Source organism: Monodelphis domestica, chromosome 3 (assembly GCF_027887165.1).
Source record: "Monodelphis domestica isolate mMonDom1 chromosome 3, mMonDom1.pri, whole genome shotgun sequence".
Lineage (NCBI taxonomy): Eukaryota > Metazoa > Chordata > Mammalia > Didelphimorphia > Didelphidae > Monodelphis > Monodelphis domestica.
In genome coordinates, this window is record NC_077229.1 from 173300870 (window position 1) to 173326041 (window position 25172).

Below are 25172 nucleotides of genomic sequence, written 5' to 3' on the forward strand. Positions count from 1 at the left end.
AGACAGGGAGGAAGGAAGGAAGACAGGGAGGAAGACAGGGAGGAAGGAAGGAAGGAAGGAAGGAAGGAAGGAAGGAAGGAAGGAAGGAAGGAAGGAAGGAAGGAAGGAAGGAAGGAAGGAAGGAAGGAAGGAAGGAAGGAAGGAAGGAAGGAAGGGAGGGAGGGAGGGAGGGAGGGAGGGAAGGAGGGAGGGAGGGAGGGAGGAAGGAAAGGTGAGAGGGAAGGAAGGAAAGGTGAGAGGGAAGGAAGGGAGGAAGGAAAAGAGAGAGGAAGGAAGGAAAGAAAGAAGAAAGGAGAGGAGGGAGGGAGAGGAAGAAGGAAGGAAGGAGAGGAGGGAAGGAGAGAAGGAAGGAAAGGAGGGAGGGAGAGAAGGAAGGAAGGAAGGAAGGAAGGAAGGAAGGAAGGAAGGAAGGAAGGAAGGAAGGAAGGAAGGAAGGAAGGAAGGAAGGAAGGAAGGAAGGAAGGAAGGAGAATAATAACAAGGAATAGCAATAGTACCAATTTCCCATGATTATTATAAGGATCAGAAGAGATATCCATCCAGCCCTCAACACAGTGCTTGGCACATAGTAGGCACTTAATAAATGATTGTTTCCTTCTTTCTTACCTCTAACCAACAGCATCATACAAGTTAGTTGAATTAAATTCAAGAAACATTTACTAAGTCCTTTCTATCTGAGACTTTTCTCTCCACCCTCAGTCCTGTTTCCTTGAAGTTCTTTCTCTCTTGAAGCACCTCTTTTTCCCAGAAGCTGGAATGAAATAACAGTTCATTTAAAAAAATATATTCATACATATGAGCACATGAACAATTAAATTGGCAAAATATGCAAGAGAACGATATATTTTTTCCATCGTCATCCAAGCAGGGAGATTTCTTTTCTTTTTCACAATGAAGAAAATGAACACTTTCCAACATTGTCAAAGCAAGCTGCATTCACTTATGGCCCAGTGACGATTGAACTTTTTCTTGCAAACCTAGAAAATGACCCCACAGAAGTTGACTAAAAAGGATATCCGGCTGTTATTGGCTCAGTGGTGTTTGGAGACTTTACTTTCATTTTCAGTGAATTAATGGTTAAAATGATTTCTTTTTCTTAAAAAAAAACCCAACAACCTAAAGTATGAGAGCTCCCCACTCCCTTTCTCTCATGTCACTATATCATTTTCCCCTCTTCTCCCCAATTCACCAAAAGTACTAGTTATGAGATTCTCAGAGAGATCTTATTTGATTTAAGCCCACATGTTTCCATCAGGGGAATCACAATTACTGTCAGTTCGTTGACACTTTCCAGGGGCTGGTAACGTAATTATACTGAGGTCTTGATAAATAATTGGCTAGATGAGAACCATGAGCTAACTTTGGCTTGAAGGCTAAGAGGAAAATGGGGAGGTGAAGAACATCTCCTGCCTTTGTGGCTATGCCCAGGGGGCAGTTTGGTTTGGGGCCAAATGTCAGCGATGTAAATGGAGACCAGCTGCAAATTATTCCTGGTTGAGAGAACTGATGGGACAGTTTGAGTCCGGAGCTGCCCTGAGAATATGAGCCGTTTCTAAAGCTCTGACTCATTTTACTACTGAAACTGTCCAACCTGGGCCTCCCTTATGGGCTTGGATGTCATCAATGACCTGAAAGTCTTAAGGATTCTAGGGAAATTTGACTGATTCTAGGGCTCCTCCAAGAGTCTGAATTATAGGACTGAATTCATTTCAGAGCTCTGGGTATCTTCTTGGAGCCTGGGCATCAGACTGGAAAGCCTGAGTGAGAACAGATTTAGAAACTAGAAGGGCAAAGAAGAAAAGAAAAAAGAAAAGAAAGAAACTAGAAGGACATCCAGCCCAACTTTGTCCTTTTGGAGAGGAGGAAATGTTCAAAGATATTTACTCAAACAATCGGCAAGCATTTCCTGAGTATATACCATGTGCCATGCAGTCAGGGTGTAAGACACTGTGCCAAATGCTAAGGGAACACAAAGAAAGACAAAAGACAGTCCTTGCTCTCAAGGAGCTCATAGTTTAATGTCAGAGAGAGAAGGGGGAGATCAGCAGACAAACAACTGTATATGCTTTCCTATGTACCTCACCGACCTGTTGCTAGAGTGAAACAATAACAGCTAACATTTATATAGCACTTTGCAGTTATAAAGTATATCTATCTGATCTCCTTAAATAGCAATAAGAATAACTATAGTGTGTTATATTATATTATGTATTATTATATTATATAAATATATAAACTGTATATTTTATATGATATTATTAAATAATTACTTTTTATATTTTATAAAAATATGCCATTGTTGTTTAGTCTTTTAATTGTGTCTGACTCTTCATTAGTCAGTGGACTATATTATCCTTTGGATTTTCTTGGAAGAGATACTGGAGTGGTTTTCCATTTCCTTCTCCAGTGGATTAAGGCAAATAGAGGTTAAATGATTTGTCCAGGATCACCTAGCTACTAAGTGTCTGAATTTGAAGTCAGATCTTTCTGCCTCCAGGTCCAGCACTCTATCCATTGGGCCACCTAGCTGCCCTCTTTAGACATATACATACATAAAAACATATATATGGACACATATTTAACATTTGAAAAGAGATTTATATACATTATCTCACTCAATTTTCAATTGTTATGAAAGGGTTGTTCCCTGTGAAGTAGTTGGTATTATCCCCATTTTACAAATGAGGAAACTGAGGCTAAAAGTGATTAACTTGCTCAGGAGTACACTGAGACAGAATTTGAACTCAGGTCTCCCCAATTCCCAATTCAGGGACCTATCCATTATTCTACCTCAGATTTTTGGCCCCCCCATTTTACAAACAAAAAGGCCTAGAGACATTAAATAAATGACTCATCTACAACCACATGATTAATAAATAGTGCACTAAACTTAAAGCTCAGCACTATTGAACCTCACATCAGGGCTCTTTCTATTACGCTAACTCTGTCACCATTGAAAAGTATAATTATCAAAATGTTCTGTTTAGAAGAATTAACTGTGTAGTATTATTGGTATTGATTGATTGATTAAGTCTAAGTATGCATATTTTAAATTTTATTTGTAAACTTTTTTTTTCAACATAAAGGTGTGACATTGGCATTTGCAGGAACGTATTTATTGGTGGCATTTGCTCCAAACATAACTCAGGATATCACAGCAAAAAAAGTGCGGTATTACTTTGTTGGCTGGCAGTTCCTGGCCTATGTGGTAAGAGATCTATATTTCCTTTCTCAGAATACAGGCAATAACAAACCACTCTAATACATAAATATTAAAAATTTAGCTATTCTATCCATCTCAGGTATCACTTGTTTCTCCTCTATCTTGCTTTTCTGTTTCTATCCCTATTGTTTAGCTCAAAATGTTTTGAACATAGCTTGTGCTTAATAAATGCTTTTTGATATATTCATCAAAATGCAGGTGACTTTATTTGACACATGTCAAAAGTCCTAAAGCCACACAAAGTGGTGACCCAGCTGGCACATAGTAGGTGTTAATAAATACTTATACTCTGTCCCCCTAAGGCCAGTCTTCCTCTTTCTACCTTGGTAGGTCCAGTTCAGTCTCTTAAAGGGAGAAGAAAAGGGACTATGTTAATACTTGTTACTCTTCTAGAACTAAGAGCTGGTAAGATTAGGGATTATTTTGTTCTCTGTACTTGTAGTGTTTCTGGCACAATGTAGGTGCTTACAAAAAGCTGGTTGATGGATTGACACAGAGTCCTGTGTTTCTGTTTATACAGTGAAGTTCAGTTTATACAAGCATGAGAGGAGGAAGAATGACTAGATAACAATATTTGAAAGAGGTCTGGTGGGGTTAGTGTACTAGAGTTCAACATGGGTCAACAATATAAAAATTAATATGATCTATGGCTTCATTAAGAGATATATAGTGTCCATTAAGAGGGAGGCCATCAAATTATCCCAAAGTAGAATGATTTTTCTCAGGATAGACTTGATTCACCTTCTCTAGAATTTTCCAAAGGTCTGGATAACTACTTTGGAGGTATGTTGCAGGTTGGTCAGATATGGGATAGAACCAGTGATCTCTGAAGCCCCTTCCATTTCTAAGATTTTGTGATGCTTCTGGCCATACTGATAAATGAATATATTGCTCTATTGGGAATTTCTAATCTCTCCATTACCTATAGACATAGCAAATTCTTCAATGGCATGAAAAAGACAATGTAGATGAGTATGCACTCAATTGTAATAAGATGATCTCTATTGTTAGACACAAATCCTTTGGATTTAGAAACTAAATATAGCATTAAAGAACAATAAATGGAGTGGATGGCACTTTCCTAATTTCATGTAGTTTTTTTCTACTAGAAAAGGAACTTTTTGATTTTTTTTAAGTAGGTCTCCATATCCTGTCCAGGCTATAAATACAGTGGCCACCCATGGGCCAGTCCCATTACTGATTGATGTAGGAGCTTTGCCCTCCTCGGGTTCCCAACTAAGCTGCCCACCAATACCCCCCCCCCAGGCAGTATGGTGCCCATACACACACACAAGATGGGGAAGAGCTTACTATATTAGTAATGCAAAGGGTTAAATTTTTGGGGTAGGAGTTTGAACAAAAGTCAGGAGAGAAACTTCTTAAACACAAAACACTTAGTTAATTATTAGGAAATTATAGATAAGAAATAGAAAGGAGGAAAGTGAGAGTAATCTTATAATGGCTTATAACTATACCTAAGATCTCAATCCTAACTAGAAAACCCTAAATCTATCTGCCTTCACGGGCAGTTGCTTCTGCCAAGAGCCAGGCTCTGGCCTAATTTTCTACTCTGACTATCTAACAATATACCCACTATCTATCTACCTATCTACCCAAGATAATCAATAAGGCTGTTAAGGCCTTAAATCCATTTCTCAGTCTCCTCACAGTCCCAGAGAGAGCGAGCAACACACTCCTCTTCCCAGGGGACCCAGAGACCAAAAGCCCCTTTCCAACTGCCAGCAATAACTGACTCTCAGCCACACCCTTCTAACTGTCACCAACTGAAAGTTTGCACAGCTGGGGGCCTCTTTCTCAGAAATCTTTTTGTTCCCTTGCCTGTCAAATAGAAAAAAGGAAAAATTAATAAAAAATCTTGTAATAATTAAAATGTATATACAATAACTTCAAATATTCTATTTTGTAATATTTATTAATAATCACTAGAAGTAACAAAATAAAAAGGTAACAAAATAAAACCACGTGCCCAGGACTAATTTACCTGCTCAAACAGCCGGCTCCACCAATGTCCTGACCCAGGAAGGAAAGAAGAACTAGCCACAGAAACCATGCTATTTTTCACCTGTCTAGGTCAGCCTGTAAGGACAGGAAGTCAGTGGGCTCCTGGGAAATGTAGTTCAAAGGCACAAGATTTCTAATCACACACTCTCTTAACAGTGGCAAAAACAGCTGATTGGCTTAGCCCACTGTAGCTCAGAGCTCCCACACTAAAGCAATCCATCAGCATCAGCCTCCCTCAGCAGCAGAGATTCCAGGTGTGTGCCACTTTGCTTATCCAAGAGAAGACACTTTAAAAGCATCTTCTGAAACTCCTTATTCTTCAACATGATATTTCTACCAGATCAATCCAATCAAAAACATTTATTAAGTCTATCCTTCATGCAAGGCTGTAAACTAGATTGTATTCTACCAAAGAGATACAGCAAGTAAATTGATAAGTATATACAAAATAATTTGACAGGGAGAAAAGAGAGAGTCACCTAGCTGCCCCTTGAGCTGAGTCTTGAAATAAGTCAGATAAACTAAGAGGTTGAGGGTGAGGGGATTGGCGAGAACATAAACCACAAAGGAAGCTAAGGCAGAAGAGAAGAGGAAGGACATTCCAGGTATGGGGAACAGCCTTTGCAGGAAACAGAATGCCAAGTTTGGGGAATAGCAAATAGGCCAATTTATCTGAAAAGCGCAATGTATGAAGGGGAGAAATGCCCAGCAAGCCTGGAAAGGCAGATTGGAGCCAGGGTTTTACCTGCCAAGCCTGTTTTCTGCAAAGAACTGCACTTTTACCATTTTCAGAGTCTATTCTATTACAAGGCTCATCTCCATCACTAAAGCCCAGCAAGTCTGGGGATGGGTCTTTAAGCTCTTAAGTGCCTGTGAAGACAATGAAAGCAAATGGAATTCAATTCAATTCAATTCTACAAGACTTTTTGAAAGGAAGGATATAAGTGCTGTAATATCAAAAGTAACTAGATCTCAGACATATGAGAAGAAAGGAAATGGATCCAAAACATGGCTGATCACCTTAGAAGAGTATATTTGATAGTTATAGTATACTTAATATTTATATTATTAATTTAAAATAATTAATAACTAATACTTGATAGTTATAATAACTTAATTTTATACAGCACTTTATGGCTTAAGAAGGGTCCGTAAAGTGCATTTAATCTTCACAACATTCCTGTAATTACGGCAGATTTCTACTTATCTCCATTTTATAGATGAGAGACTGAAGCCTTGAGAGACAGGTGACTTGTCCAGGGTCACCCAGGTAGAGTCCAAAATAAGATTTGAACCCAGGTGTTCCTTCCCATATGCAGTACCCTATTCACTATGCCACCCTGGTTCTCTGACATAACAAGTCATCCCAGTTATCTTCATTTGGTTCTTTAATACCAGTTGCAGAAAGAAATCCCTAACTCCAGAAAGCATAAATTATAGATTAAGCTCCTGGGCTGAAATTTAGATTTAGCTTTCACATAAATCTATTAACCATGTGAGCAATTAATAATTAATCCCTGGTCATGACAGAAGCCTCACTTTTTTCTAGGCTTTGCCAGAATGCAAAGAGCATAATTACTGTCATTAAGATTGTTCATTGAAGCGAGCAAGCAGTATGTGTTCCTTGAAGTGCATGGAGAGTGCTGAGTTAGATACAGTATAGAGCCTTGGTTACTTTTGGAGCCTGAGCTATAATAAAGTAGGAGAAAAGACTTAGAAGTCTGGGGTTACTTTTAAGTCTCAATTTTAAAGTGATATTTTAAGCATGAATTCTAGTGGGGCTGGTCTCTCATTTGGACATCATCTGGGCTTTTAATGGCCTAATGATTTTAAAGCAGAGAAGTTCTGAACTTTGATTGTGTCGTGCCCCTTGGCTGTCTGTGAAAACCTCTGGACCTCTTCACATAGTGTTTTTCAATCCCTAAAATAAAAGGCAGCTGGGTGGTACAGTGGGTAGAGCCCTGGGCATGACATAAGGAAGACTTGAGTCCAGATTCAGCCTTTGACACTCCCTGTGTGACTCTGGGAAAATCACTTGACGTCAGTTTCCCAACTGTAAAATGGATATAATAATAATAGCATATACCTCCCAGGGTGGTGAAGATCAAATGAGATAATGTAAAGCATTATAGCAAATGCTACATAAATATTGGTTATTATTAGTAGTAACTGTAATTATTAATAATAACTAATTATCATTATTACTATTTACTTTAGGAAAATCTCCTAGCCTCAGTTTCCTCATCTATAAAACAGGGATAATAATAGCACCTATCCCCCAAGATTGTTGTAAGGTTCAAAGAAGATAATAATTGTGAAGCATTCTGCATAGTATCTGGCCCAAAGCAAATACTATATAAATAGATATACATATTATATATTACATGTAGTATATAAATATAAATAAAATATATAAATGCTATTGTTATTACTAGTGTGATCCTTGATAAAATTCTTGTCCTCAGTTTCCTTATTTGTAAAAAAGAAGTAATAACATCTTCCTTTCAGGATTGTTAGGAGGATCAATGAGATAATGGATATAAAGCAATTTTAAAACTTCAAAGCACTACACAAATGCTAACTACTATTATTAAAATAAATAGCTTTGGGGCAGCTAAATGGCTTTATAGATAGAGAACCAGTTATAAAGTTAGACAGGCCTAGGTTCAAATTTGGCCTCAGACACTTCCTAGCTGTGTGACCCTGGGCAAGTCACTTAATTTCCATTGACTAGCCCTCACCAATCTTTTGCCTTAGAACCAATACTTGAATTTATTCTAAGACATAAGGTAAGGGTTTAAATAAATAAATAGGAATATAAGGGAAACCAATAAACTCAAAATGCATTAATAAATATGTATATATATATGAAATATATATATATTTAAAGCTCGTGGATTCTAGGTTAGAAACCCCTTTTTAGAATTAACCCAGATGATTTAAATGTAGGGGTTATATATCATATATTGGGATGTAAAGGACCATCTATCATCAAAGCAACTTCTTCTACCAATGTGTCTCCACAACCATTTATCATTTATGGTCTTAGAGATTCGCCTGCAGGACAGGGAGTTTGTGATTTGTCCATGGTTGCACCATTATAAATATTAGAGAATTTGAATGCAGGTCTCCTGCCATCATTTGGACCTTGCACCATGTCTCTTATACCAAACTGCTGCCTGCCTACTTATGCTCTACTATATTATGATAAAAAGGATTTTAGAATTACATCTGATTTCTTCATTTCTAAGGTTTAAGTTGAGTTAGAATTGAGATTCAATTCAGCATGTTTTTTCTCCAGCTTTTTAAGGGTCTTCGAAACACAATTACTGTTGGCACAGGAGAAAGAAAATGTCCTTTCCTTCATCAGTAAAACCTTGAGCCTTCTTTCATGTTCTGTAACTAGCCTGTTGAAAGTTGGTTTAGATTTACCTTAGATTTTTCTTCTTTTTCCCCTCTTCAACTTGTCTCTTTTTATAATATGATAAATAGAAAATATTGTGGAAAGAGTGGGAGTTTCAATACAACTTTGGAAACTTTAAAAATATTCTCAGTTGGTCCCCAAAAGATGTTGAGGATTCTCCAAGTACTGTGGCCAATACTTAAGACTATTCCTTCTACAGTACACTTTTTTCACTAGTGTATTATCATGGTCATCTTTTATTTTTTATAGAATCTATATTTCCTATCGTATCCTTCCCCTACAGTCTTCCCAGAGAACAGACCTTAGATTTTTCAACATCAGTGGAAACTATTTTGGGGCAGCTCTGTTAAGAAGTTGAAGGTAATGTCCAGGGTCACACAGAAAGGATGGGTAACAGGCAGGACTTGAATCCAGCAAAATCTCTGTTATTAAGGTTCAGTCAGTAAACCCCAAAAGAAGCCCTCCTCTGGCATTTGGAGTCAGTGACATAGAGATGCCTTGAGTTCTCAGAAGGTATGAGTATAAATTCTCCTGGAAAAAGCTTCCAGTACAATCCAATAATGGGAGCAGTGAGGTGATTCAGTAGAGTTTCAGCCCTGCAGTCAGAAAGACCTTAGTTCATATCTAGCCTCTGATACTTACTAGCTGTGTGACCCTGGGCAAGTCATATAACCCAGTTTGCCTCAGTTTCCTCATCTGTAAAATGAGCTGGAGAAGGATCTTTATTTACCAAGAAAATGCCAAATGGGGTCACAGAAAGTCTAACCCCAGTGAAGAGACTCACCACCAAACAACCCAATAACAGACTGTGTGACCACTTTCTGAGGACCAGCCAGCAAACTTTGGAGATGTTTATGACTATACTGACTGAGGAAAGATAAATTCTTTTCAAAATCAGATGATATTTGTAAGTGCTTTGTAAACTTTAAAGCACTATATAAATTTTATTTTTATTATCTTACCTGTTTATGCTAGCTGGCCTCCTCATATTGAGATTTTATTTTTCTTTTAGTGGTGCTAATTCAATTAAAGGTGTTTTGTTCTGAGAGTTGCTATTGAAGTTCCACTGTCCAATATAAATAATGGCCAGGAGCTAAGGATGTGTTAAATTGACAGAGGACAACTTGAGCCTGGGCACTGAAATGAGCACCACTTATTAAGGTTCTAAGCTATTGAACAAGAAAGGATTTAGGAACATCTCTGGAAATCTGAAAGACCAGGAGAGAGAATGTGTTTCTCTCTTGAGTAACTTGAGCCACCAAGGCACCCTGTGGTATTTCAGAGGGTCCTAGATTTAGAACTGGAAGCAGCCTTAGAGATCATCCAGCACCACTTCTCTAAGTTGACAGTTGAGGAAATTTCAGTTTGGGCCCAGAGAGATTAGGTCATTTTCCTAGGAGAAAGCCACTAGTATGCATGTGAAGCAGGATTTGCACAAAGGTTTTCCTGTTTCCAAATCCTGTATCCTATGCCTCTACTATTCCTTGACTCCTATGATTCTGCTTTTTTGGGGAGGGGATTTGAGAAGCTTTTTCCTTTACTATCTGTCATAGTGAGAAGGTCACTTAAATTCTTTGTGACTCAGGTACCCCAAGGTTAAAATAAAGGGCTAAATTAATTGATTTCTAAAGTTTCTTCCAGCTCTAAATCTGCATGTAATGAAGGAGAGGAAAGAGTCAAAGATAATGCCAAAGTTCTGAACCCAGGAAATTGAGTCAATAGTAATATATTTGTCAGAAATAAGAAACTTAGTGGAGCTTGGGACATGTAATTGTTCAGTTGTGTCCAACTCTGTAACCCCATTTGAGGGTTTCTCAGCAATGATACTGGAATGGTTTGCCATTTCCTTCTCCAGCTCATTTTACAAACAAGGAAACAGAGACAAATGGGGTTATGTGACTTACTCAGGATTACATAGCTAGTAAGTGTCTGAGGCCAGATTTGAACTAGTTTCCTTGATTCTAGACCTGATACTCCGTACACTGTGCCACCTAGCTGTCTGTTGGGAACTGGAAAGTAAATGACTTTTGTTGTTTTCCATTTGACTTATGGCATCTAAATCTAAAAATTGCTATTTTAAAAGTTCACTAAAAGTACTTTTCTTCTTTCTGCAAAAGAATGTTATGAGTCCCTGCTCTATTTTCTGACAGAGTCTATATTCATTCAACAAATATAACTTATCTCCTAAATATGAGGCACTATGCTAGGTGCTAAACCTATAAGGCTAAAACAAGTAGGAGGAAAACAAAGATTCTCTTGCCTCTCCCCCACAAAACCCTGAAAAACTGTCCCTGTACTCAGAGAATTTACATGGGGAACTAAAAGGAATACAAGATAATTCGAGAAGGAGGAAATCACTAACTACTAGGAAAACAAGAAAAGGCCTCCTATAAGAGGTGGCACATAATTTGAACAACATTGAAGGAAGGGAGACATTCTAAGAGGCAGAGGTGAGGAGGAAGGACATTCCAGTCAAGGGGTATAGCTGGAGCAAAGACACAAGGGTGGGATATGCCAGGCCAAATTCAAGGAACAGCAAGTGTTCTAATTTGCCTGGAATGTAAGATATGCAAATAATAATGATGATATCTAATAATAATAACTATTATAAAAATAGGAGATAGAATGCCAATTTTTAGAGACAGCAAGTATGAATTTGGAATCTAGAATGCATAAATAATAATAACAGATGGGAGATGGAATGCCAGTTTTTCAAAATAGCAAGTATTCTTTGTATGTATAAATGTATAAATAATAATAATAGACAGGAAATGGAATGCCAGTTTCTAAAAAGAGCAAGTATTTGAGTTTGGAATATAGAATATATAAATAATAACAATAAAAACAAACAGGAAATAGAACACCAATTTCTAGAAACAGCAAGTATGAGTTTAGAATCTAGAATGTAGAAATAATAACAACAGCAGTCTTAGATGAAATGGAATGCCAATTTTTTTTGAAATAGTATTCTAGTTTGGAGTATAGAATATATAAATAATAACAATAATAATAGAAGATGAAATGCTAATTTCTAGAAAGAGCAAATATTTGAGGTTGGAACATAGAATGTGTAAATAATAACAATAGCTAATAATAGCAATAATAATAGATGGGAGATGGAATGCTAGTTTCAAGGAACAGCAAGTATTTTAGTTTGACTGGAACACAGAAGGTGTGAAAGGAAGGTATGTGCCATAAGCCTGGAAAAGGTAAGTTGGAGTTAGACTGTGAAGAGAATTAAATACCAAGTTGGAGAGTTTGTATAGTATTCAGAGGAACTGAAACATTGACATTGATTGATGTTGACAGCTAACTTCTCAGCATCCTCAGTGTCTCATCACTCCTTTCAACTAAACTTCCTTCTTTTTTTTATAAATTTAAATTTCATACTGGACTGCTTGAACATTTGGGTTTCTTATCATTTGGATGGAGATGTTTTGCTGTAATTCACTAAAAGAAAAAAATATATATATATATGAGTGAAACATAGATCAGGAAATGGGGTGGGGGAGAAAGGGAGGGGGATTTGGATTTAGAAGGATGACTAGGACTCCAATAGGCAGAATTAGGAGCAGATGGAGAACACTTAAAGGAATAATCTGAGAAAAGGGAAAGTACAGTACTGCAACTGTAACATCACTGATGTCTACTCCAACACAGTTGCAGCATAGATTTTGTCAAGGAGGTGCTACAGGGTGGTTCAGTGGATAGAGCACCAGGCCTGGAAATGGGAGGTCCTGGGATCAAATCTAACCCTAGACACTTCCTAGCTGTGTGACCCCAGACAAATCACTTAACCACCCCTTACTGTCCTTCTTCCTTCAAAACAATACATAGTATTAATTCTAAGATGGAAGGTAGGGAGGTAGAAGTCTTATTTTAGAATAGGAATTGCTAATAGGTGAACTATGGTCCATATTTGGACCTTAGGAAAAAAGACTTGGCATCTTTTATGTCCATTGGACTGGGAGGCAACATCAAAATATACCATCAAAGACTTTGGAGAGGAAATAGATTCTGTGGATGTAGGCTCAATGGAGAGCAAGATCCAAGATATCTAACCTTACCTCCCTGGCACCTTGCTTAAACCCCATAATAGACACAGTAAGTGTTGATTGTTGATTACAATTGTTATAATTACTGATTTTTCTTTCTGATTTCTAAGATGGAGCATGGCAATCTGTCACAATGTTTTTTAAAAATTGTATCTGTTCTTAGAAACTACATAATTTACTGCCTCTTTGATAATGACATTTTTAAAAGAGAAAAATCTTATCTTCAGCATGGGGTGAAGGGTTATGAGGGAAACCCTCTGCCATTATTAATCATGCCGAGTCAGCTGCTTCTAGAAGCCTTTTTATTGAGAGCTATGTGACCTCATGTCTTATAAGGCAGTTTCTAACCAAGTTCCAGTACTCATAGGCAATCCAAATCATTTTTGAATGATAGGAACTCATGTTTTATTTATATGAAACCACAGTGGGGACACAGCAAGACAAGTGATATATGGAAAGTTGATAACAACTACCCTCCAGAAAAGAAAAAAGAAAGAGTCCATCATAGGACAGACTCACTAATCTGCATGCCAGATTCACTCAGCTGTCACCCTCTGAGTGAAGTTGTAAAGAGAGTTGATCTCAGAACTATATGCAATGGTGCATGTCTGTGGTTGTCCTGTGGGGCTGGTGCCTGAGTGATGCTTGTTTATAGCTTCAGTATTGGAGAAGGAGAAAGGGAGTATATTGTGGGAAATGAGGACATGAGTTAAAAGGAGCTCAGTATTAATGATTGATGAGCTAGAGGGAGATGGAAATACCTAATGTTTTCATGACAGCATGAGTTAAAAGGCAAAGAGGTAGGAGGTTAACTAATGGTTTCCTGAGCATTGTTCTATTACATTAAATGAAAAGATTAGAAAATAAGCACTATACAGAAAAGTTAAAAGAGTTATGGGGCAAATGGGGTCATTTGGTTGGAAGAAAAGAAGATTCAAACATAAACTGATTGCCATCTTCAACATCCCATGCTCACATAAAAGGTTTTGAATGAGAAAAGATCAATGTATTATTTTCCATGTCCATGAATAACCAAGCAAAAGGAAATAAATTAAACCAGACTGATTTAGGTTCAACCTAAGAAAAAGAACAACACTTCAGTGAAAAAGCATTGCAGGTTTCAAGTATCTATTCTTGGATATCTTTTTTAGATGTCTCTACTAGATGATTTAGAAATCTTCTATAAAGAAGACTTGACTTAGAATCAGAAGACCTAGGTTCAAATTTTGCCTTTGCCCTTTGGATAAGTGATATGTGTGAACTTTGTCAGCCTCCATTTCTCATTTGTAGAATAAGAGGATTGGATTAGATTGGAGATTCTTACCTGGAGTCATAGATTTCCAGGGGTACTTAAAGTTGGATAGGAGAAAATTCACACCTTAATTTTTACTAACCTCTAAGTGAAATTTAGCATTTCTTTTAATTACTTAAAAACAGTATTTTGAGAAAGCATCCATTGGCTTCACCAGACTGCCAAAAGGAGTTTGACACCAAAAAAGAATAAGGATCATTCTACATAGGATGATCTGAAAGGTTGCTTCCTGCTGGAAACTATAATTGTAAACTGGAAATCCCTTCTAGTTCTATTTTTCTAAGCATCTAGACTCTAATCACTCTATCAAAAGGCTGATGATTTCTTCCCGAAGTTAGCATCTCTCTCTCCCTGTCTCCCAAAGCATGAAATAAGCTGTTTTATGTTTAAAGATCTACAAATGAGAAATTAAAAGGTAAAGTAAAAAAATAATGCAGATGAAGAGGGAAATCTCACAGGTGAGAAAATGTATGGTAATAGTTTTTTTTTTTAATAGTTTGACTTATTAGGGATGGAGTTAATTTTTTCTTTTAGCTCAAAAGATCCTCAATAAATCAATCACTTCCACTATGGACTGAAGTAGGGGGAGATGACAAGTGTTACACAACCAAGAAGAGAGATGTGACATTTCAAAGACTTTGAGTGAAACACACATTCTATTTTTGAATAGCATAACCTTTCCCTTTCATTTCCAGATCTTAGAAATATTAATATTCTGCATCCTGCTGTATTTCTATAAAAGAAAGGATATGAAGCATATTGTCATTTTGTTGACACTTGTGGCACTTCTGGGTAAGAACTTTTCATTCATTTTCTTATTCTGTCTTCCACTCATACTGTGAAGTCACATATTGAATTTTATTGATGTTTTTGTAGAATATGCCTCAAGGAAAAGTCTCAGCCAACTACAATATTCCACCCTATTTTATTTTTTACTCACTTTGAGACAATTCTAAAGTTTACCTATTACTGTAACTGATTGCTTTTTTAAAAAAATCTTAGTATTTCTCCTTGTATGTTATTTCTGCTTGTATGTGGATAATTTATGGTTCCTTCCTAATAGCAAATTGATGATTCTAACTGAAACTTCACATGGCCAGAAAAATTAACTATAAGTAGAAGGAGCTGTGAATTGGTCTAACCATTGTGAATACCAGTTTGGAAACGTATAAGGAAAATAACTAGACTTTTCATACCCATTGATTGACCCAGCCATCTCACTGATTGGTAACAAGAAAGTAAAAAACAGAAAGAAAAAAAAAAGCAGGTGTCCATCAGTTGGGAGCTCCTTGAGATTAGGTATTGCTTCATTCTTTATTTTTGTATCACCAGTGCCTAACATAGTATCTATCAATAATAGAGACTTAATAAGTGTTTATTAATTGAATGAAAGAATGGCAGAACAAACCATGGCATACGAATATAATATAATAGTATTGTGATAGTAAGAAATGATGAATATGAAGAATTCAGAGAAACATGGAGATTGCCAAGAACTGATACCAAATAACATAAGCAGAACCAGAACAATATGCATAAGCATTTCAACCACAAAGGCTCAATATCCCTGTGAATAAAGTGCTTAACACTGTGCCTGGCACATAGTAGGGCTTAATAAATGCTTGTTCCCTTCCCTTTCATTTCCTTCCCCCTACCACCTCTTCCCTTCATGCCTTATATCCCTTTATTAAAATGTAGGTTCCTTAGGGGGAAGGAAAGTCTCACTTTTTATATTTGAATTCCCAGCACTTAGCACAGCGCCTGTCATATAAGAGCTAAATATATAAGGGTTTTTTTTTTTTAATTCATTCCAACAATGAAAATGAAAATAGCACTAAAAGGAAGCCAAATTAAACATATCTTCTTCCACTCAGAAAAGAGGTGGGGCACTACCAGGGCGGAATATTGCATGTATTATTAGACACAATCTTTCTACTGGATATTTCAACTGTTTTTCTATTAAAAGAGAAAGGTTCAGTTATTAGGAGATTAGAACACTGGGGTAAGTGATATAGTCGAAAATGACAGGGATGTAAAAACAAAAGACATGAATAAAAAATCTTTAGAGAAAAAGCTGACAAGCAATGATGAATCAGAAAAAAAAATCAAAACCTGCCTGATATCAAACTAGCAAGTCAGAAAACAGGATTCCTTGGTTACTTATTTATATCATATATTTGTGTTTGTGGGATTTATTTTTCTGTACTAAGACACAAGATGTGGAAATTGATGACTGGGCAAATACACTCTGTATCTTTTACTGGTTCCTCTCACTTTCATCCTTATACACCTACATGAGGCATTTGACTTACTGATGATGGTGTAGTGGTGGTGTTTCATCATTTCAGTTGTGTCTGATTCTTTGTGAGTCCATTTGGAATTTTCTTGGCAAAGATATTAGAGTGTTTTGCCATTTCCTTATCCAGCTCATCTTAAAGATGAGGAAACTGGGGCAAAAGCGGTTAAGTGACTTGTCTAGGGTCACACAGCTAGATTTGAACTCAAATCTTTCTGATTCCAGGCCAGTTGATCTATCCACTGTGCCAACTACCTTTTAAGAGTTTCCTTACATTTTTGTTTGTTATCAATCCCCTCCCTGGAATTTTGCCTGATTTTTGCCATCAAGAACAGCCTGGTATTGTCCTGATTACCATCAGCTTTTAGACTCAGAGTTTACAGGACCTGCCCTCGAGAGACGATTTACTTCCCCCCTAGTAGTCTGACTCAAAGTAGCATAAACTACTCTCAGGTGAATATAAAGATGCAAACCTCTTTCTTTTGGGACCTTGAATCCTTCAGATCAAGAGCCCAGTTATTGTCTCCTATTTGTGTTGGTTACTATGGAAACAATTGAGCAGAATTTTATTCTGCTCCACACCCAGCTAAGCTAGTGATCAGGAGGTAGAGGGAGAAATTTAGAACATTTTTCTTTCCAAAAGAAAAAACTGGAGAGATGATAAATCTGCTTGGTGGCAAAATGGATAGAGTGTTGGATTTTGAATCAAGATAGACCTGAGTTCAAAACCAGTCTCTACCACTTCCTAGCAGTACTACTAGAAGTACTACTTTTTTTTTTCAAGTGACCTTGGAGGAGTCACTTAACCTTTGTCTGCCTCAATTTCCTCTACTGTAAAATGGAGCTAATAATAGTACCTACTTCCCAGGATTATTGTGAAAACCAAATAAAGTAATATTTGTAAAATGCTTTTCACACAACATATAAATACTAGCTATTATTAACATTGTTATTATTAATCAAGGGAAACAACTAAGTATGAAAACCATTCTTCTGCATTACGATGAGGAGAGGGTAGTTTCAGAGAATGAGAAACAGGGGCTTTTTAATCTGATCAAAAACTCTAGAAAGACCAACAAAAAATATTCTTATTAACCGATATACTCATTATGAGCTAGAATAAAGGCAACAGCAAGTGAGAATGGGAGCTGAAAGAGCTCTTCTATGCCAAACTGTTTTGAAGGCCCAGAGCTAGATGGAACGGTTCCTTGGTAGTACAGTGGATAGAGTGCTGAGCATGAAGTCAGGAAAACTTATCTTCCTGAGTTCAAATCCAACATAAGAGACTTCCTAGTTATGTAACCTTGGGCAAGTCACTTAACCCTGTTTGCCTCAATTTCCTCATCTGAAACATGAACTGCAGAAGGAAATGGCAAACCACTTCTGCCCCCAAAAGCCCAAAATGGAATCATTAAGAGTCAGCCACAACTCAAAAATAACCAAACAACCTAAATCCTAGACAAAAATGGAGGGACTAATTCCAAGGACAGTTAATTGGGGGAATTCTGAGTGGGGAGAATTTGCTCTACTGTAATTGAAGAAAAACTAAAGCTATATAAAACAGTGATTGCCACGGTCAAGGATTTAGTGAGAAAGATTTAACAAATATTTATTAAGTATTTACCACACACAGGGTACAATGTTAAATGCTGGGAATCAAAGACAAAAATGAAACCATATTTGCCCCTAAAGAATTTACATTCTCCTAGCAGTAAGGAGTATTTGTTTTTCCTCCCCACCAGTTCAGTTGCTGTAATTACAGAAAGTAAGAATGAGGTGATGGCTCATGGTTGCAAGGGAAAAAAAGACCTAGCATATCAAGAGAAAGAATGAAAAAAATTAGGAATGTAGGAGCGTTAGCACTTCCAGACCCCAAATATATTATAAAGCAGCAATCATCCAAACCATTTGGTACTAGTTAAATAAGAGAAAAGTAGATCAACGGAACAGACAAGACAAGGAAGAATTTGAAATAATTGAACTCAATAACTCCAATGTTTGATAAATCTAAAAACATAAATTACCCAGGAAAGAACTCCTTATTTGATAAAAACCACTGGGAAAACTGGAAAGCATTCTGGCAGAATTTAGGCCTAGACAAACATCTTACAACATATTCTACAATAAATTCAAAATGGAAACGTGACCTGAATATTAAAGCTCATACCATAAAAAAGAGAGAAAGAAGCATATCGTATATCTTTCACAGCTCTGGAGAGGGGGATGATTTTTACCGAGCAAAGAATGGAGGCAATTATAGAAGAGAAAATAGATAATTTTGATTATATTAAATTGTCTTGCCTTGGGCACTTACTTATTAGCTCTGTGACCCTGGGCAAATCAACATAGTTCTGGACTTCAGTTTTCTCATCTGTAAAATGAGGGGATTGGATTGAATAACCATTAACACTGGAAGGTCCCTTTTAGCTCTAAATCTCTGACCCTAATAAAAGAGAGAGACACAGAGAGAGAGACAGAGAGAGAGAGAGAGAGAGAGAGAGAGAGAGAGAGAGAGAGAGAGAGAGAGAGAGAGAGAGCCCAAGCTGGAAGTTGCTAGAGCAAAATGCTATAATTTTTCCCTTATGTATAAGGATTTATCCTTCAGAGAACTGACCTAATTCACATATGGATCTCTGTGCCCATCTAGATAGAATGGGTTAGAAAACTATCTTTTCTCAATGCTTTGGGAAAGGAAATGTATGGACTCTTCTAAATGGGCAGTACAAAGCTCTTCTTGACGTGCTCCCTTTTCATGTAAAGTGAGAAATAATTATCTTTTCAGGAGCAGAAAAGAGTAAAACTGTGGTACACTGTGAAATGGATACAAGCCTGGTTTCTAACTCAGCCAAAAACTACTATAAAAGCAATATTTTCTTCTCCCCAGTCCCTTTGATTTATAATTAAAAGTTCAAATCCCAATAAAAGACGATTATTTTTTTAAACTCGCTGTGGGTGATGGCCAGATTGTCATCAGGTGCTATTATTTGCCACAGGAACTTCACAGGGCCCAAGATCAAAAAGAAAAAAACATCTTCTGCCTTCCTTCAGTGACACACTCACTGTAGCAGGAAGAGCTCCCTTGCTTTAATATTAAATATTGATGTAAGATTTGTCATGCTTGATGAGTCATTTCTTTCTCATCTCCATTAATGTTTGGAACTTATGAAATATTTGTTCCCAGGGAGAGAGGCCCTTCTCTTGTTAACACAGAAGACAAAGGGCCATTATTGACCTAGCACAGGGATTTACTTACTTAAATACCTAGAATGGACCAGTTTCATTTAGCCATAGTTATCTAGTGATATTTTCTCAGTAACATCCAGGCATTTACCAGTAGAACAGATGACAATCTGTGGCAATTGCTTTTGAGGAATTAAGTCCATAAGCATTTATTAAGTACCTTCTAGGTGATAAATATTGGTTTAAATCACAGTTTAAATATCTAAAATACCTCTGAGGTCTGGGGATACAAAGATAAAAAAACTCCCAAGGGGCTCAAATACCACTGGAAAGGTAACATCTAAACACTTATGTATAAAATGTGTGTATGTGTGGCCTCTTCTTTTATGTATGGTCTGCATGAATGAGACAAGATTGATATAAATGTAGATATGTGTGTGTTTATATATATATATATATATATATAATATGTGTGTGCATGTATGCATGTCTGAAATAAGAAATATATATGGACTGCATATATGAAGGGAAGAAATATGGTTTATATTCACAAACACATCCATATATGTTTAAGTGTATTCATGTAAACCTTAGTCTATATATATCATATATATATATATATATATATATATGTCTGTATGAGTATGAATATAAACCCCATCTCAAAGCCCACTGGCATTAAACCCTGTCCCAAAACCCATTGGTATGGGACCCTCTCCTCATTGATATAGATGAATAATTAAATATAAATATATATGAATGAATGATGAATTATATATTTATCTTCTGTCTGTATATAAAGAAAGACTATACATACATACATACATATATACATACATATGTGAATGTTAGCCCTATCCCAAAGCCCATTGGATTGGGACTCTCATTGATGGAGCTGAATTATATATGTATATATACATATGTGTATATATTACATATATGAATGAATGAATGAATGATGAATTTTACATTTATTTTGTGTGTCTTTATAGAGGAGACACACAGACTGCACACACATACACATGTACACACATTTGTGACTATTTACCCTATCTCAAAGACCATTGGTATGACACTTTTCCCTCAATGGTAGAAATGAACACCCTGTCTTGTGTGAGGGCTGGGGAGGAGCTGTCTAGAACTGGAGAGCTCTAACTACAGCAAGTTATCATAGTTTTGACCATGTGGTATTTATACCAGGAATACAAGGCTGGTTCAATATTGGGAAAACCATCCACATACGTGACCATATCAATAATCAAACCAACAAAAATCACATGATTATCTCAATAGATGCATAAAAAGCCTTTGGCAAAATACAACACCCATTCCTATTGAAAACACTGGAAAGTACAGGAATAAAAGGGCCTTTCCTTAAAATAATAGGTAGTATTTATCTAAAACCATCAGCAAGCATCATTTGCAATGGGGATAAGTTAGAAGCTTTACCAATAAGATCAGGAGGGAAACAAGGATGCCCATGATCACCTCTATTATTTAATATCATACTAGAAATGCTAGTTTTAGCAATAAGAGAAGAAAAAGAAATGGAAGGAATTGAAGTAGGCAATGAGAAGACTAAGCTGTCACTCTTTGCAGATGACATGATGGTCTACTTAAAGAATCCTAGAGATTCAACCAAAAAGCTAATTGAAATAATCAACAACTTTAGCAAAGTTGCAGGATACAAAATAAACCCGCATAAGTTATCAGCATTTCTATATATTTCCAACACAGCTCAGCAGCGAGTTAGAAAGAGAAATTCCATTTAAAATCTCTCCAGACATTATAAAATATTTGAGAATCTATCTGCCAGACAAACACAGGAACTATATGAACACAACTTCAAAACACTTTCCACACAAATAAAACTAGATATAAACAATTGGAAAAGTATTAATCATTTATAGGTAGGATGAGTTAGTATAATAAAAATGACAATTCTACCTAACTTAATAGAACAGGAGAGCTCTAGCCTTCTTCAGTCCTCTTTCTTTCTTTTTTTTTTTTAAACCCTTACCTTCCGTCTTGGAGTCAATACTGTGTATTGGCTCCAAGGCAGAAGAGTGGTAAGGGCTAGGCAATGGGGGTCAAGTGACTTGCCCAGGGTCACACAACTGGGAAGTGTCTGAGGTCAGATTTGAACCTAGGACCTCCTGTCTCTAGGCCTAGCTCTCAACACACTGAGCTACCCAGCTGCCCCCTTCAGTCCTCTTTCTGTGGTGCAGGGAGGCATATTTCTCCAGAAGAACAAACCAACCAATAATGTTAAAAATATGCCAATTAAAAATTGTCATAGGCACATTTTATTTCATACAAGAAAAGGTAATTAATAAAACAGAGGAAAGCATGAAGAAAACCAGTTAAAGGAAGAAGGGAAAGGTAGACAGCAAGGTGATGCATGGAAAGAGTGCGGGATTTGGAGTTAGGAAGTACTAAGTTCAAATCCTGCCTCAGACATTTACCACAGGCTAGTCACTTACTGTCACATTTCCAGCCTTCCCCACCACCAATAAAAATTGGGATAATAATAGCATCTACCTCACAAAGTATTAAATGAGATAAAGTTTGTAATGCACTTTACCTATGTTAATGTTTTATACAAATACCATTATTATTCATTATTATATTAGCAATAATTGAGTATAAAATAAAGGTACCCTCTATGGATCATGGATAGATAGATACATAGGGTCCTGGCCTTTAATGACTTGATCTTTTAGTTCTGGCAGAAGGAAGAAGCAGAGCAGTGATCCAAGAGAGAGGTGCCATTTTGCCCTGACACTCAATTTAAGCCATGTTCTTGCTCACTCTTGTGTGCTGTCCCACATAGGAGGGTTATTCCTGGATATCAAAGAGGACCAGATTTTGGGGGAATGGGCAAGCTCTAGGTCACCTCTAATTGGTAGAGACCTTAGCAAATAGGTACTGAGGAACTGAAGCTAAACATTTCTAAGATGAAAGTTTAGGGGCTTCTTTAAAAGACGAGCCAGGGCAACAGGCAGGTGGAAGTATCCCTAGAATGGAGGTAGCCTGTTGCAAGAATGACTAGCTTCCTCCCCACCCCCTCTTCCTTTCCCCTTAACCCAGAGGTTTTGGGCCTACCATCAGATGTGAATTTACTATGATGGTTGGCAGATTGAGAAGCATATAGCTGGCTTTCAGTATCTTCTCCACTCATTTGTTTTGATATTTCGTTTTTCAGTGTAGGCTGATGGCCATTTTGCTCATTAATTTCACTTGGACAACCTTACTTTTCTCATCCCTTTCTTTCATTGTTTTTCTCCTTTCTTGTCTTCCTGTAATTATAGCTTCAGTTTTGGTCTTTCATCATTAAGGCTGGCAAATTAGTATGTTGCACATGGATTTTTTCAAAATCACACAGCCCCATCTGCATTCCTGAGTGGTTATTTCAACAACCTTCCAACTCAGCCCTAAGATAAAGGTTATCAATCACTTTATCGGATTTGTGTCCGGAGGCAAATTATTTTAAGATACATTTGGCATGATAATGGAGGCATCTTGAACTCAACATGCCTGAAGCAGAACTTATCTTTCTATCTTACTTCCTCCTACCCCAAACCCTCCTCTCTTCCTCACTTTCCTATTTCTGTAGAGGACATCACCACTTTTCCAGTCAGCCAGAATTTGCAACTCTGAAGGCAAATTCACTCTTCTGTCTCATTTACCTCTTGCTGCTGTTCCATCATTTCAGTCATGTCCTATTCTTCATGACTCTCCCCCTTCCCCATTCCCTCCCTTCCCTCACTTCTTCCTCTCTTCCCTTCCTTCCCCTTCACTCCCCTCCCCTCTTGTTCCCTTCTCTCCCCTTGCCTTCCCTTCCTTTCCCATTTCCCCTTCCCTTCTTTTCCCCTCTCTTCCCTTCCTATAAAGTTGTCCTACTTGCATCCCATAAAAACTATTTAATTCTCTCCCTCCATACCTTTCCATAGGCTATTCTCATTGCCTGGGATACACTCCTCTTTACCCCAACTTCATTGAACCCTGATCCCAGGAGTCCCTCCTCCCTGTCCTCAAAATGACTTTATATTTAAATTGTACATACTTTATATTTACTTATCTGCAATCCTGTTGATTCCCCTCAATAAGACATAAGCTCCTTGAGGGACATGGATATTTTCTTTTTCTTTTTCCTATCCATGTCATATAACATAGTCCCATGACACAGTAGGTGATTAATACATGGTTGTCCTATCAGTCAATCAGCAAGCATTTATTCAGCCCCTACTATGTACCATGCACTACCATGCTAAGTTAAGCAATGGGGAAGTAAAGAAAGACAAAGAGAGTCACTGCTCTCAAGGGGCTCACAGTCTAATGGGGGAGACAATATACAAACAACTTTGTACAAACAAGATACATACACATCAGCTAAGTTGGAGGTAGTCTCAGAGGGAAAGCACTGAGATCAAAGGAGATTGGGGAAAACTTCCTCTAGAAAATGAAATTTTAGCTGAGACTCAAAAGAAGCCAGGAGGGAAAATGAGGAGTGAAAGCCCCACCCCCAATACTTAGAAATAGGAAATAGAGTGGAAGGTGTGAGGAACAGCAAGGAAGCCAATGCCAACTGATTGTAGAGTTTGTGGAGGGGAGTCAAGTAGAAGCAAAGCAGAAAGTTAGGAAGGGGACATGGTTATAAAGAGCTTTGATTTTGTATTTGATCCTGGAAGAGATGGGGAGTCACTAGAATTTTTTGAATGGGGAAAGGGGGGGACATGGTCATGCTGGTGCTTTAAGAAGATCAGTTTGGGGGCAGCTGGGTGGCTCAGTAGATTGAGAGCCAGGCCTAAAAACAGGAGTCCTGGGTCCAAATCTGACATCAGACACTTCCTATCTGTGTGACCTTGGGCAAGTCAATTAACCTCCATTGCCTAGCTCTTGCCATTCTTCTGCCTTGGAACCAATACACAGTATTGATTCTAAGACAGAAGATAAGGGTTTAAAAATAAAAGATTGGTTTGACAGCTGAGTAGAGAATGGGTTGGAGTAAGAAGAGAATTGAGGCAGGATGATGACTAAAGTGATGGCAGTTTTAGTGTCAGAAGAGAAGAGGGGATATATATATGTGTATGTGCATATATATATATATGCATACACACAAGAGGTATATATATATATATATATATATATATATATGTATATATCCAGATACAGAAAAGGATATATACAGAGAAAAAATAACAAGACTTTCAATTAATTGGCTATGGAAGACTTCAGAGAATGGGAAATTAATGATGGCACCTGAATTGTGAACCTGGATATCCTAGACATTAATAGATAATCAGAAAGAAGAGAGACATTGAACAAAATTCAAGTTCAATTTTGGTCTTGGTGAGTGAAAGAATGAATGAACTAAATATAAATGAATATGACTAGTTGATGATCCTAAAATGTCAAAAATTTGAGATATTTGTTTATACCATAAATAATCAAAGATTTTCTTTTTCTTTTCTTTTTTTTTTAGCCTCCATGACTGTTATTTCAGTGAAGGCAGTGTCAAGCATGATCATTCTCTCCGTGAAGGGGGAAATGCAGCTAACCTACCCTATCTTCTATATCATGTTCATCATCATGATAGCTTCTTGTATATTCCAGGTCAAGTAAGTCAGCTCTTACATCCCTCCTAATCTTTCAGCCTT

General features: G+C 37.2%; 1 protein-coding gene and 1 long non-coding RNA gene across 3 annotated transcripts in view; one reads left to right on the forward strand and one right to left on the reverse strand.

The window, feature by feature from the left end:
• The window catches only part of NIPAL2 (NIPA like domain containing 2), a 135180-nt gene that overhangs the window by 95201 nt on the left and 14807 nt on the right, over positions 1-25172 (forward strand). For both annotated transcript variants that reach the window (XM_001379874.5, XM_007488152.3), the window contains exons 5-7: positions 3087-3208; positions 14732-14828; positions 24998-25133. In XM_001379874.5, the coding sequence (XP_001379911.2) occupies positions 3087-3208; positions 14732-14828; positions 24998-25133 (355 nt within the window). The remainder of the gene's footprint in view (positions 1-3086; positions 3209-14731; positions 14829-24997; positions 25134-25172) is intronic.
• The window catches only part of LOC107651874 (uncharacterized), a 76467-nt gene that overhangs the window by 25292 nt on the left and 26003 nt on the right, over positions 1-25172 (reverse strand). Inside the window, exon 2 of the long non-coding RNA XR_008917556.1 lies at positions 607-751. This is a non-coding gene — a long non-coding RNA (uncharacterized LOC107651874). The remainder of the gene's footprint in view (positions 1-606; positions 752-25172) is intronic.